This window comes from Podarcis liolepis (assembly GCF_965112155.1).
Source record: "Podarcis liolepis genome assembly, chromosome: 6".
Classification (NCBI taxonomy): domain Eukaryota; kingdom Metazoa; phylum Chordata; class Lepidosauria; order Squamata; family Lacertidae; genus Podarcis; species Podarcis liolepis.
In genome coordinates this window covers 26,860,403-26,873,670 of record NC_139559.1, presented here as the reverse complement: position 1 = coordinate 26,873,670, position 13,268 = coordinate 26,860,403, and the positions used below count along the sequence as shown (strand labels likewise).

The 13,268-nt window shown below is 41.1% G+C and overlaps 1 protein-coding gene across 17 annotated transcripts in view; it reads right to left on the bottom strand.

The window, feature by feature from the left end:
* PTPRT (protein tyrosine phosphatase receptor type T) overlaps positions 1-13,268 on the bottom strand; it is a 592,781-nt gene that overhangs the window by 35,903 nt on the left and 543,610 nt on the right. For all 17 annotated transcript variants that reach the window (XM_083507878.1, XM_083507892.1, XM_083507888.1 and 14 more), the window contains 2 exons: positions 8,131-8,318; positions 141-228 (listed from right to left, as the gene is read on the bottom strand). In XM_083507878.1, coding sequence (XP_083364004.1) covers positions 141-228; positions 8,131-8,318 — 276 coding nt within the window. The remainder of the gene's footprint in view (positions 1-140; positions 229-8,130; positions 8,319-13,268) is intronic.

Sequence of the window (13,268 nt, the reverse complement as noted above, 5' to 3'; positions counted from 1 at the left end):
CAAACGGGAAAGGTTAAGAGTGCTCAGAATTCTGTGCTCTTATTCTTTTTCACAGTTACGCTGACAGACATACCCCCTCTCTCAGCTAGATGTTTACAGATACACACAGGAAGTTCAGTTCAGTTTGAATTTGCACCTACAGGAGATGATGTTGCCATATCTATTCTTATTGCGGTTTTCATCTTCTTTGGCTGTATCCCAAGATGCTGTCTGCCCCTCAGGTAGAGCCTGCAAAATAAACAACAGCAGAGTGTTTATATGAAATGGCCAATGCCTTCAGGTGTTTTAACATAACGAAATAGGGGTAGGGGAAAAGGCAGCATGCAATTTAACACCCAGCCAAGCCAACTGTTTTTCTCAAGGAAAGGGCACATTTAATAAGAAAATGATGAAGAGACCATTAGCATCCTATGGCTTAAACTGGCTTACAATTGCTTTCCCAATGCAAATGGCACTAAAAACAAGTGGGAAACATTTTGCTTCTGGCTTTGTAATCATTGGGTTCTTTTTCAATGCACCATCTCTAACACAGGGACATAGATTGCTTCTCTTATGCCTCTGAGAAATACAAGTTGCCTTGTAAAATATTTAAATTGACAGAGGACAGAGGCAATGTTTTTGTAATATAAAACAAGGCATAAAGGTTTCTCAGACTCACGAGCTATTTGAATGTCGCATGTAATATATCCATATACTGCATTGTAGCTGTATATAGTAATGCCTGCTAATGTGAGCACAATTCAAAGTGCTGATTAAATTCAGATCAAGGCTCCTTTAATTTAGAGAGCTACGACTTTTCTTCCATTTAATTTCAGCTGAAGAAATACATGGAATCAACCCACCAAGTCTATATCACAAGAGCACAAGATACATTCTTAGCATTCTTCCCTTTCTGACTTCCACCTTAATCAGTGATTTATTTATCTATTTTTTTAAAAAACCACTCTGTACAAAAAAAAAACCCATTATGGATTTTTTTAAGTACTGTACACATTTCGATGCATTTTGGCTTTTTTTTTTTCGAGCCAAGAACTGTACTGAAAATATGGTGAAGTGCAAAATACAAATGATAATTATGTTTTGACCCATGTGGTCAGGAGGTGAAAATTACGTTGCTTTCATTAAAATGCAACCATATGAACTCCTCTTCATGTTGAGAATGGTAGGCTGATAATAAGTCTAATCGAGATGAAATGCCCATGATACTCTTGAGTAACACTGAAGGATCTTCTCCCGTTTCACAGAACTGATACCATATTTTGGCCTTTTCCTGTGATGAAGATAGAAAAGGGGAGCTCCCACACGCCACTCATAAACCCAGTTTTGTTTGGCATGCTTTAAAGATGGCACTTTTATGGTTTCTGAAACCTTATTCTGTGCCCAAATAATAATTATCTTTATAACATACCCATTCGTAGGAAAGCACATTTTCTGCTGCTCAATAACAGATAATTTGCTTAAAAAACCAAAACAGAAATTGCACTTGTTTGTTTCTTGTAACACTAGCCATTGCATTTGTGCTGGCTGGTGGTGGTGAAATGTGCTAAAAATGATATTATAATCATGCCAAACCACAGTTCACAAATGGTTCCCTCTGGAAATAATGGATCCTGTTTGTGTCAGAGAAGGATAATAAAAGCAGTTCTGGCTCAAATCTTCACATGTATGAAGTAATGAGTCAGCAAACGGGAAGATCTTTGATCACACACCTATTTCCTTGTACCAAGAAAGTGCTGCTTAAAAGTGGCAAATTTTTAGAGCGGAGGGGGGGCAGCACAAAAAACGTAAATTAGGGACCCCATTTTTATCATCAAAGATAGAGAAGAAATGACGCGTTATTTGTACATTAGAGTCTAGTTACAAATGATTGCTCAGAGAATGGTGGCAGTCATTTGCGATCTCATCATGCGCTATTGATATGAAAAAAGATGAGGAAGGTTATAAAATCCTTCTAAGCATTATACATAGGATGGTAAAAGTGAACTTTCCAAAGAAATGCACAATTCAGCTATTATCAGATATTAATTGCTTTGATCAATAGGCGTCTTATCAAAACAGCAGGTTTTTGCTTTAAAATACAAAGATCCAGTGTGCGTATAGAAAACATATGCCCCTTCTGTTCACTAAAAATATAATCTATGATATACATATGTATAAAACTTTCTGCTATACAGTGGTGCCCCGCAAGACGAATGCCTCGCAAGACGGAAAACCCGCTAGACGAAAGGGTTTTCCGTTTTTCGATGCGCTTCGCAAGACGAATTTCCCTATGGGCTTGCTTCGCAAGACGAAAACGTCTTGCAAGTCTTACGATTTTTTTTGCTTCCCCCCTTTTTCTAAGCCGCTAAGCCGCTAATAGCCTTTTAGCCGCTAAACTGCTAAACCGCTAATAGCGCTAAACCGCTAATAGGGTTGCTTCGCAAGACGAAAAAACCGCTAGACGAAGAGACTCACGGAACGGATTATTTTCGTCTTGCGAGGCACCACTGTAGTATGATTTACACCAGGGGTTCTTAAACTGCAGTCAATGGACTATCAGTGGTCCACAAGGTGGTCTGTCATATGCCTGCAAAAATACACTTAAAAATCCACCTGGAGTTAGCACAACTGCTCCAACAGGCAGAAAAACAACAACCAATAAGTGGTTCACGAAGACCTGCAGTAATTTGGAAGTGGCCCATGGGAAAAGAAGATTGAGAACCACTGATTTATATATAAACAGCTCAGGATAAAATCAAATGCCATTTGAAATTTCAACAACAATAGGAATGATGGACTAAACTTCTCGGTCTATATCTATATTCTTTTCTTCAAATTTTCTTCACACTGTATGGCTGTCATTTTAAAGCACTTAACACAATGACATAACTGGTAAACTTGTCTTTGAAAATTCAGACTACTGATATAGATGGGACAATAACCTGTTACAATGAGAAAAATAGCAAAGTGCAGAGGAATAAATAATGTATCCAAAACAGATAAAATCAGGATTTTTTTAGACATCACTGCCAGCACTGACTAAGTATGGCTAATCTGCACTTCTTTCATAACTGTTGTCAACTTAACAATAGAATTGTAGCAACAATTAACCAGTTTTAAGAGCAATAGTGGTACCACCAATGATCTCACTAGCATTCTGAATTTATCAGAAAAACGTAGGCATTCTATTGTCACTGGTCGCAGTCCCCACCCCAAATCTCTCCCTGTAGGTAGAAAACAAAGAGAGCAGCTAGATGACTGGCTTGAACCTTTCCCCCTTCTATGCTAGTATTCTTCTGGCAAGGAAGTGTTTATTTTGGGGTGTGGCTTTTTTAACATGGGAGAACATCCAAAAGTGGTTCTAGCTCCAATTTTAATTGGCACTGAACCTTCTTCCAGGTCTCGACTTTACCACAGTATTCTGCTGCATGCATAGACTCAGATTCAGAAATATTATTGGAATTGTGCTGAGGATTGCAGCTATGGTGTCCTATAACTTGGCATCTTTTGCTGGATCGGCTTTGGGGGGCCCCCAAGAGAGATATTTTTTAGCTTATATGTAAATCTGGCACTGTCTCGAACAAATAAATTAAAATGTCCAGAAATAGCCACCTGAGAGGAGCGGAGAAGAAAGCTCGAGTGGACGCATTGCCCTGAAGGAATGGGATGGGAGAAAAAGCACTACCAGCTTCTTCTAGAAAACAAGCCAGGTTTCTTTCACTGCAGCTAATTTTAAAAGACATTGATGTTTATTGTTACAATAATCTTATATAAACTGCTTTGTGAGGTTTGCCTTAAAAGCGGTATGTAAATATCCTTAAACAAATACAAATAAAATGTAGAAAGCACAAAAGTGGGTCTTCTTCAGTTTAGCCTTGAGCAAGACTCCCAGGATATCTACCAAACTACTTCTCAAATTTGGGGGAAGGGATATAGTTTAAAATCAATTGTGTGTGTGTGCTTGCATGAAAGACTGTTCAAGAGAAAGAGCGAGGGGGAGAAAGGGAAAGACTATGTATAGTTGGAACAAGAAATGAAGGGGGGCAAGTCTAATGGAGTTAGTGATTGATGAAGGCAACTCACAGAGCGTTTTCATAATAGAAAAATTATTTGGTACAATGTCACTAAATAGATCGTAATTTATGAAACTTGTTTACAGGGTAAAGGACAAAAAATATATCTTAAAAGGCCAAGTATATTTGTATGTGAGACAGACACCAAGCTAGAATACATCACATTTTGAAATACAGCTCCTGGACATCAAAGATAAGGTCATTAATCTTCTGTCTTTCATGAATCTGGGATGGCATCATGCCATCTAAACTAAAAAAAAAAAAATCCTACTGATTATTTATGTAGCACTTTGAAAGTGCAGAACTTTGCAATAAATATTAAATTACAGAAGCAACCTTCTAGTCACATTCCCCACTCCCATATTATACCAAATTAGGTAGACTAGTTCAGTAATTGTAAAATTATGAAAACCATGTTTCAGCTCTTGTTTGTTGTTCAAAAAGAAGCTGCAATGCAAGCTTGGCTAAAGTATGGTAATTTGAAATTGTGAGCCACATAGTCAGCCATACAAGGACATATTCTACAGGACAAATAAAACATCAGGTGTGCAAAATTAGAGTCAGCACCTTCAGTGAGGGAAATAATTAAGTTATATGACTGGGCACATTATGGAAGTATATCCCAAAATGTGCAGTCATCTTATGGGAGAAAGTTCACTCTCCATTACCCACTGAACTGAAGCTGAAAAACATGATGGCACAGAAGCAGTCCTTGTATTAGTAGTTTATATTCCACCTGAAAACATGTACACATTCTTGTGGACAAAACAGATGAGCATATGATTGCTCAATATCTCCTTCATCACTACAGACTTCTTCAGACCCAGAATCCAGCTTCATCCCCAATGTGAAACACAGAGCACATTATTTTTTCAGGGCTTGATCCATTTGTGCTCCCACAAAACAGAATAGAGGTAAGTGCTTTGTGACAGATAGACAAGATGCATGGATTTAAACAGGGCTCTTTTTTTTCAACCAGAACTCACCGGAATTCAGTTTCCCTCTTCTCCATCAGCTGCTTCCACCAGGCTGCAATATTTTCACTCCCTCTACCCCATCCCACAAAATGGAACTGCCCAGTTTTAATTCAATTGTACAGACTCTGAACATGCACTTGCTCACTGACTTGTGACAGTTGTTTTCCCTTAAGAACAAATGGAGGTTAACAGTAATTCTTCTCGACATCTAAAGATAGTACAGTTTAATTTAAGGTCTGAACCACATCAGTTTGACCCCTGGAAGTACCTTAAAATCATGTCCACAAGCTTCGAAATAGGATATAGATTTCAATGACATCCCAGCCCTTCAGATAAATGATACTGTATGGTATTATTGCAGTAGCCACTGATTTACCTGCCCCTTCAGCATTGAGACAATTTTTCAAACATCTGTCCTTTCATAATTCAAAAACCACACATGCAATTCACTTGTCACACAAAGGAACCAGGAGTTGCAAGAGAAAATTCCCCTTTGCATCCTTCATCGAGCCGAGCACTCTTTGTTCATCTGATTTACCTGAAAGTCTGTACTGACAGTAAGACTGGCATGGGATGGAATGAGCATCTATTTTATTTTGTTTGTAAATCTTGGTCCCCAGCTTGTTGGAAACTAGAAACGGCCACCAAATATCGCAGTGGAGAGCCGTTTCACCACAATGTGCTATATGGAGACTGATAGGAAAGACTAAACCCCACCCCCATGTTGTAAACAGGGTTTGGGGAACCTCTTCCAGTCTGAGAGCTGCATTCCCTTCTGTGGAACTTTCTGGGAGGGGCGCATGCCAATAGCGAGGGCCAGGAACAAAAGTGCATAGAGTAAGGAATGTAAATTTTAGATTTCTACAGTAGGCTAGTTTCTACATACACACATACCCATCTCTATCCCGGCAAGCAAGAGGCTTTCTCAGTGTCTAAGGACACAGTCTAGTTAGGCAAAAACACTCAAGGAAGGTATGAAGGAGGGCTGGTGCCAGGTCTGGGAAATGGGAGTCTGATGTAGGGAGAATCTCAAGAACCACATAGAGAGAGTTATTGGGCTGCATTTGGTTTCTAGGCCTGTGGTTCCCCACCCTGGCAGTAAAGGTTATACATGTTATATGATAGATGACCACAGTGTGTCAAGGTAGATAGCTAAAAATATGTTTGGTTATCTCATATTTAAGCTAACCCCAGTGCACCTCAACACCTATTCCGCTACGGTTTTCTCTCCAATGCCTGTGGAGCCGAGGCACAGGAAAGTTTCTTCTTACTTATTTCTCTCCTTTCCACCATTACTATTCCAATACAGTCCCAGGCCACTTCCCTGCCTCTAATGCCATTTCTATAAAATATTCAGTGGTTTTTCCATGGGGCTCGAAGGTTGGATTTGCCCAAACTTAGAACTAAATTCAAACATCCCACATTGCATTTGATCATGGCGAAATTCTGCAAAGCCTTGGGCGATACGCAACTAAGGAACAAAGGCAGCCAAGAGAAAATATTTCCAGCTATCTCCCAGGCCGGCATTTGATCACAGCTGCTATACCACATCTATCAGATGTTGATTATGGGGATTCAATACTTCTGCCAAAGACAATAACAGTTTAATTGCAGCAACAAGGCTCTAGCAACACACACCGACCCAGGCAGAAGCAGCCTTCCTGCCTCTCAGTGTCTTGTTTGGCAACAGTCTGAAAACTCGTCCATTGATGAAGGGTAGAGAGACATATATATATATAGATAGCCAGGGGCAGCTTCAAGTCTGAGAAAGCCCTCTGGCAGCAGTGGTAATGGGCAGCCACTTTAATTTCCCAGAATGCTCAGGAAAGTAATGGGGAATTAAATTGATCATGTCTCACCACCAGGTAAGCATGCGGGTCCAGGGCTGGTGTTAGCACCAGCAGAGCCTGATGGGGCTGCCAGTGGACAGGTGCCAGGTGCTGATGCCAGACCTGAGATAGCCAGGAGTCTCTTGTTTAAATGGAAGGCCATCAGCAGAGACACTCCAGTTGCTCACCAGGCCATCAGCAAATCCCCTCCCTAAATTGCAAACATGTATTTCATCACTTCATACGTAAAAGGAGCTGAGGATTAAGGCAGGGCAGCCAGTGTGGTCTCCTCCATACATGTTGGAATATAATTTTCAACAGCTGATCTCTCTGGCACCCAAAAAATATTTCCCCAGTGCAATGTAGCTCTGTGTTTCTTCAAATGTGATATGGTTGGTGTGGCACCCCAAATCTGGAAATACTGCTCCATTTCCCAGTCCACCTACCTTTACACACTCCTGGGGGCAGTGGGACAAAAATGACTAGACTTTCAGGAATCGTTAGTTCGCAAAACAGTCTCTGAACAAACCTTCATAGAGCCAGAAGCCTCTGGGTGGCTGTACCAGCTAGCAGTTCTTCTGGCAGCTGGTTGTCACCTGTGGAAAGCCTCTTACCAACACTGTCAGGTCTGTCATCCATCTGCTTACCCTCCAGCAGCACCTGGTCCTGTCGGCAGAAAGTGATGATGAAGGGAGCTGCGTGCTCATCTCTGCCAGAGAGAGCTGTCAGTAGGACTAGATACTACAGCCACCTGGAGGCTTCTCATCATATGGATGCTGGTCCAGAGGCTGCTGTGTGAACAAACTCTGAGCAGTTCAACTAACAATAAACTCAAAACAGTGAGTCTTTGGTTTGCACCTATACTACACCATATTATGGTTTGGTGGAGTTTATACAAGAGATAAGGTGGCTACCGCCATGATCCCTAACCCAGTATGCTCTGCTGTATGAGAGTTTCAGTGAAAAGAGAAAGCTTTGCCATGTCTTTTTCCATAAGTGGGGTTACCGGGAAGCCGTTATGGAAAAGCCAAGCCCTTTCCCCACATCAGTGGACTGGGGCAGAAACATCTAGGATGACGGCCACAACATATAACAGAAATAGGACTCAAGACAAGGAGGCAGGAGCAAATAGGGGGAAGGCATTCTGGTTAGCATATAAAATAAGCCACTTAAGCTATCGAGACGCTTCTCAAGAGCACTTGTTCTGATTTGACAATAGCCTTAATTTTCATTCTTTAGCTCGGCATTCAAGTGAGTGAATGTTGCTCTCACCTCATACTCCTCTTTAAAGCCATAGCCCTGTCCCCGTTTCATCTGAGTGATGTGCTGCAACAAGTCGGCCACTCGGATTGCTGGCTGGAACTGTCCCCTGGGGTAGGACATTTCCACCGGGTCGCAGCTTCGATAGGGATGGGTCTGGATTGTCAGTGTCGGCTGAGTCATCTCCCCATGGCTACTGTCTGTTTTAAAAAATAGGGAGGCAAAACAAACTTTCACCCAGCTGTTATTTATTTGTTGTCTTCCGCCCCAAGGTTAATTCCCCTCCCTCCCATGGCTGAAATGAAGCACAGTAGGAAAACTGTACCTGCCCAGAGCCATCCCACCCCCCAAAGCTAATGCACACACATGCTGGATTTTGTGTGACAGGGAATGAAGAAAACACAGAAGCAGCTAATTACCCAACGGTGACAACAACAGGAGGAGGAAATATGGTTATTTGATGCACATTACATCAGAAACTGGAATTTCTTTCATGCTACCTAATCACATTCGATAAGGTCCCCATCTCTTGTCCTGCTTGTTGCTTTTGCAGCTTGAGGGCAGAAAGACTATACAGAAAGGGCATATCCTGCCTCTGGTCAGTTCTCCTACCTTTAGCCCTTGCCAAGCAAGACTCCAATGCCACTTTTCAGTAGGTAGACAGGAAGGAGAGAGTGAAGAACAGACAGGTGCAGTATCACAGCAGGGAAACCTGAAATGCTCTGTGATGCAATGGTTCCATGCCTTGGACATGTGAAAGCAACAGGTTCTGCTTCAGGATAAGAGATGGGAACCCTATCAGGAGAGCTAGAAGGCAGGGGCTGTATGTGTGCAAATTCTCTTTGTTGCTCATCTGTACTGATTTAGCATTAGATCAGAGATGAAAACATGTGGCCCTCCAGCTGAACTCCAATTGCCTTCAGCCTTTGCCAGTTTGGCCAATGGACAAGGATTATAGTCTTTGTAGTCCAGCAATGTCCAGAGGATCAGAATTTCCCCACCCTAAATTAAACACTCCTTTAAGGGGTGGTTCAGGGATGCTTTATGCTGTACTAGTTCTCAAACTTTGCATGTACTGGAACGTATTCTGCACTTTTCCTCCAAAAGCAGAATCAACTTAGGTGATGTGCCTGCCATAATTCCTTATACAGCTTCACAGACCATGGAACAAAGTTTGATATTTTGCATTTTGAATGGGGACTGGGCAGGGGAAGGGAAATGATGGAGAAGTTAACTAGAATTCTTTACTGCAAATCCCAAATTTTGTGACTGGGATGTTTGTACGTGTGAGTGTACAGTAGTGTTTTGTATTCCTTTGTATTTCTATTAAGTCCTGCAGTGGGGAAAGAAGGGTGTTTTTCTGGGGTTGTTGGGAAGTTAAGGAAGATGAAGTACAACATAATGATGGGGGCAGGGCTTTTGGGTCACACTAAACATGATGTGGAGGAGACACCTATGTTTCTTCATGATTTTTTGATTTCAGTTTACTGCAACTGCCAGGGAGGTAGGAAGCAGACTCTAAATTTGACTGAAGCAGCACGGCAGAGAAAGGGATTGCTTAACACTTCCCCTACAGGTTCTCCTCCCAATATTGATAAAGGAAAATCGATTGATTTTTATTTTATTTTTTTGTCCCCAAAGTCCCGGCAACTCCTGATGAAGAAATCTGCATCTATGGAATACAGCACTGAGTATTAACGCAAAGTTCAAAATTTCATCAATGTAAGCATATTAATTAGACATGAAACACAAATATTCGCAAGCTTGCCGAAAGCCAATTTTTGTGTAGGGGGAAGCCAGACAGCAAAGCTAAGCATTTATTTAAACAATAACCCGCCTAATGCCGTTACTAATGATAATGTGAGGACTCTGAACAGAGGGTATTTTCAAGGCTTATTAGTTCTCCGGGCTGGATTTACTTTCCCAATGCATCTTTACTGTTCCCCATTAACCCTTTGCAATAGAGAATGGGGCCATTTTCTTTAAAAATGGTGAACTACTTGCAATAGGCTGCATAATCTGCTTAATTTGCTACCATTAGGTTGAATCCAAACCCAGTTGCACAACCGAATTCTCTAAGGACCCTAATCTTCTATCAGCCTCAGTTTAAAAACATTAAAAGTTTCCATTCCAAGAAGGAGTCACAACCAAAGAAACAAAACAAAAAGTAATGAGTTGGCCTATAAAAGTACACTCAGGCCTTTGGATTTGTCATAAAGTTAAACTCAAAGCTACTCAGCTCAGCATATTCAGGTGTAAACATTATTTTCCATATTCAGAATGAATTCTATTCTGGGCTGTATTTTTTGTTGTTTTTGATAGCCTCCTTTTCCAGTTCTATAGTTGGAAATATAACAGCTGAAGTATATGGCAGTGGGGGTTTATGGTACAGAAAGAAGGGGCGGAATTCAATATTGCTTTATGTGGCATGTTCATTTGTCACAAGCATATCAGCTTCCCAGATGGAACAACCCCTCTTCTCCTTTCCCCATGCACTGTTCTGGAGGGGTCTTCCTGATCCATAGTCAATGTCAGTGGGGATGGAGAGCGTGCAGAGAGAGGAAAGGGTCTTCCACTGATGAGGTTTGTTAGGTGAATCCTACCTAACAGGAGATAGAAGCTTGAAACTAGACTTTGGTGTCTCTTGCAAGTCCATTTCTTGAATGGAATTCCACTCAGGGGATATTCCAGCTGGTAGAAAACAGGAAGGTGACTTTTGTCAAATCTGCCTGCAGTCACTTGAGCCCTACAAAAAAAATCTGTTCTGGACTGGAGTATTGGGGAATAATTTTGAAAAGGGGAGGCTTTAGAGGAGCAAGAAATTTGCAAAAAATAACCTCCTCCTTTCCACCTGCAGGATCCATCATCTGGATCAAATGCCTTCCATTGTTTTTGTGAAGTAATCAACTATATACTATTCCATTAATTCATAAGACATAGCTGACACCAAGCCAAGTTTGCTAGTGAAGTGGAAATAGAGGTTCTAAACTCATCCCAAAGCAATGGGGGAAAGAGATAAAAGAGTCTGTATTCTTTGCCCCAGATTCCTTGAAGTATCCATAAACCATATTTTTTGTGCCAACACAAAATGGACAACATCTGATATCGCAGCCCGATCTTGATTCTCTCTCTCTTTCTCTCTCTCTGTAAAAGAGCGAGCAGAAAAAGATATTTCCCCATAGACAAACTGCAAAATGAGACTGGTATTAAAATATTCTGCATGTGTGAGAAAAATGATGCTCGCAATATGTCTAATCACGGTCTAAGACTGAATGCCACCAAGACTAATGATACATTCTAGCTGGACATTTTAGAAGTGCTGATTACAATACCTGTATGAACAATTCAATATCTAACTGAAGAAGAAGTTATTATTTCTAATTTAAGATAATCATTAAGAAGAACAGCCTTTGCAGATAAAAATTTATGGTCTATCCCTTTAGATCTCAGAAGCCACAGTAACTCGGTGTAGGACTTTTCTTGTGGCTGCCCCTCGTCTTTTTGAAAAACCACTGCAGACATTTTGGTCCCAAAAAGCCTTCCCAGGTGGATCTGTCTTGGGCGTCTATTTGTTTTTTTTAAAAAATAGAATAAAATCAATCTGCTGTTATTTTGGATATTGTTTTAAACTGTTCTTTTTGAGGCTGTTTTTACTGCAGTTTGTACATTCCCTTGAGATGCACATGTATGTGGAAGGAAGCAGGTTCCACAGCGGCAGCTGATCCCAATGTAGATCCTTATTCCCCCCACTCTGTTTCTGATGTAGATCTTCACTCACCCCTTCTTCCCTGGCAGGGATGAGAGGCACCATTTTATGGTTTGCTTCAGGTGTCAACATGCCTTGGGCTGGCCCTGCTCAGCCATCCCCACCCCACCCTCTCCCATACAATTCCTTCAGCACCTTTTATGGTGCACAAGAACCTCACTGAGTCACATCAATGCAAGAACATTGTTCTTCTTATACAATGCAGTACTGTACTTGTGTATCAGCAATTACACCAAATCCAATCAGCTTTTTTAGTTGAACAGCAGACCATAGGGTTGATCTATAAAAGCAACATGCTGTCTACTTCTTAACTATATGTATTCAATACAGAAAGTGTGCTGACATACAGTGTATCTGCAGCAGGGACCAGAGGAAGAGGAGGAATGAAGAGAGAAGAAACACCATGGTGCACCTGTTAAAAGTGAAAGAGGACACCTTCATCTGCCTCACCTGCAATAAAACATGTCTCGCCCATATCGGTCTCTACAGTCACAGCAGGCACTAGTAACTTTCCAATGGTTTGACCTTACTCCCAAAGGCAAACACTCCCATTGTCTCCCAGGATAGACAGAGGCAAACAACAAGGTGCTGTAATATGAGCAATAATACAAAACAGGAGTAGCTAACCTTTTTTTGGCCCGAGGTCCTTTTTTCAACCTTGGCCAACCCCCAAAGGGGCCCATATCAGTTATGGGAAAGGCAAAAAATGGGTGTGACCAGCATAAATACACAGGCAGGCAGCCACACCTCCACAGCTGATCCAACAAATCAGATATCACCCCCTTTCTGCTTATCAAATTATCAATTGGATGAGCAGTGAGGGGGCAATTTACATACCATCCTAGTGTTGTCTTATATACCCAACTGATTAGTGCATTCAGTAGGTGAGGGCCTCCTGCAAATACCATCTTATCAGGAGGCCCATTTTGCACTATATGGAAATCGGATCCTCCTGCTAAATATTGGAAAGGTGCTATCCCTGTTGTCTTTTTGGTACCTACTGAAGAAGAAAGTCTTTTCTCTAGAGCTCTTTCCCAGTCTGCATCTGTATTGGAATTGTTCTAGATGTTTGTGTGTTTGATGCCCTGGTTCCTCTGCAAGGAAGGAAGGATGGGAAATAATAATAATAATAATAATAATAATAATAATAATAATAATAATAATAATAATTTATTCTCTCTCCTTTCCACTACTGCTGCCAAAATCAGTGGAGTCTTAGGGGGTCATGAAAATTTGCTTGGTGGGCCAGATCAGGATTCTCAAAAGGGGGATTAGCTATTCCTGATGTAAAACACACTAACATATATCTTGATCTTCTCATCATAGCTAATCATTTACTGTTTCAAACAGTTTTTAATATTGCTTCACAGATCACAATAAAATG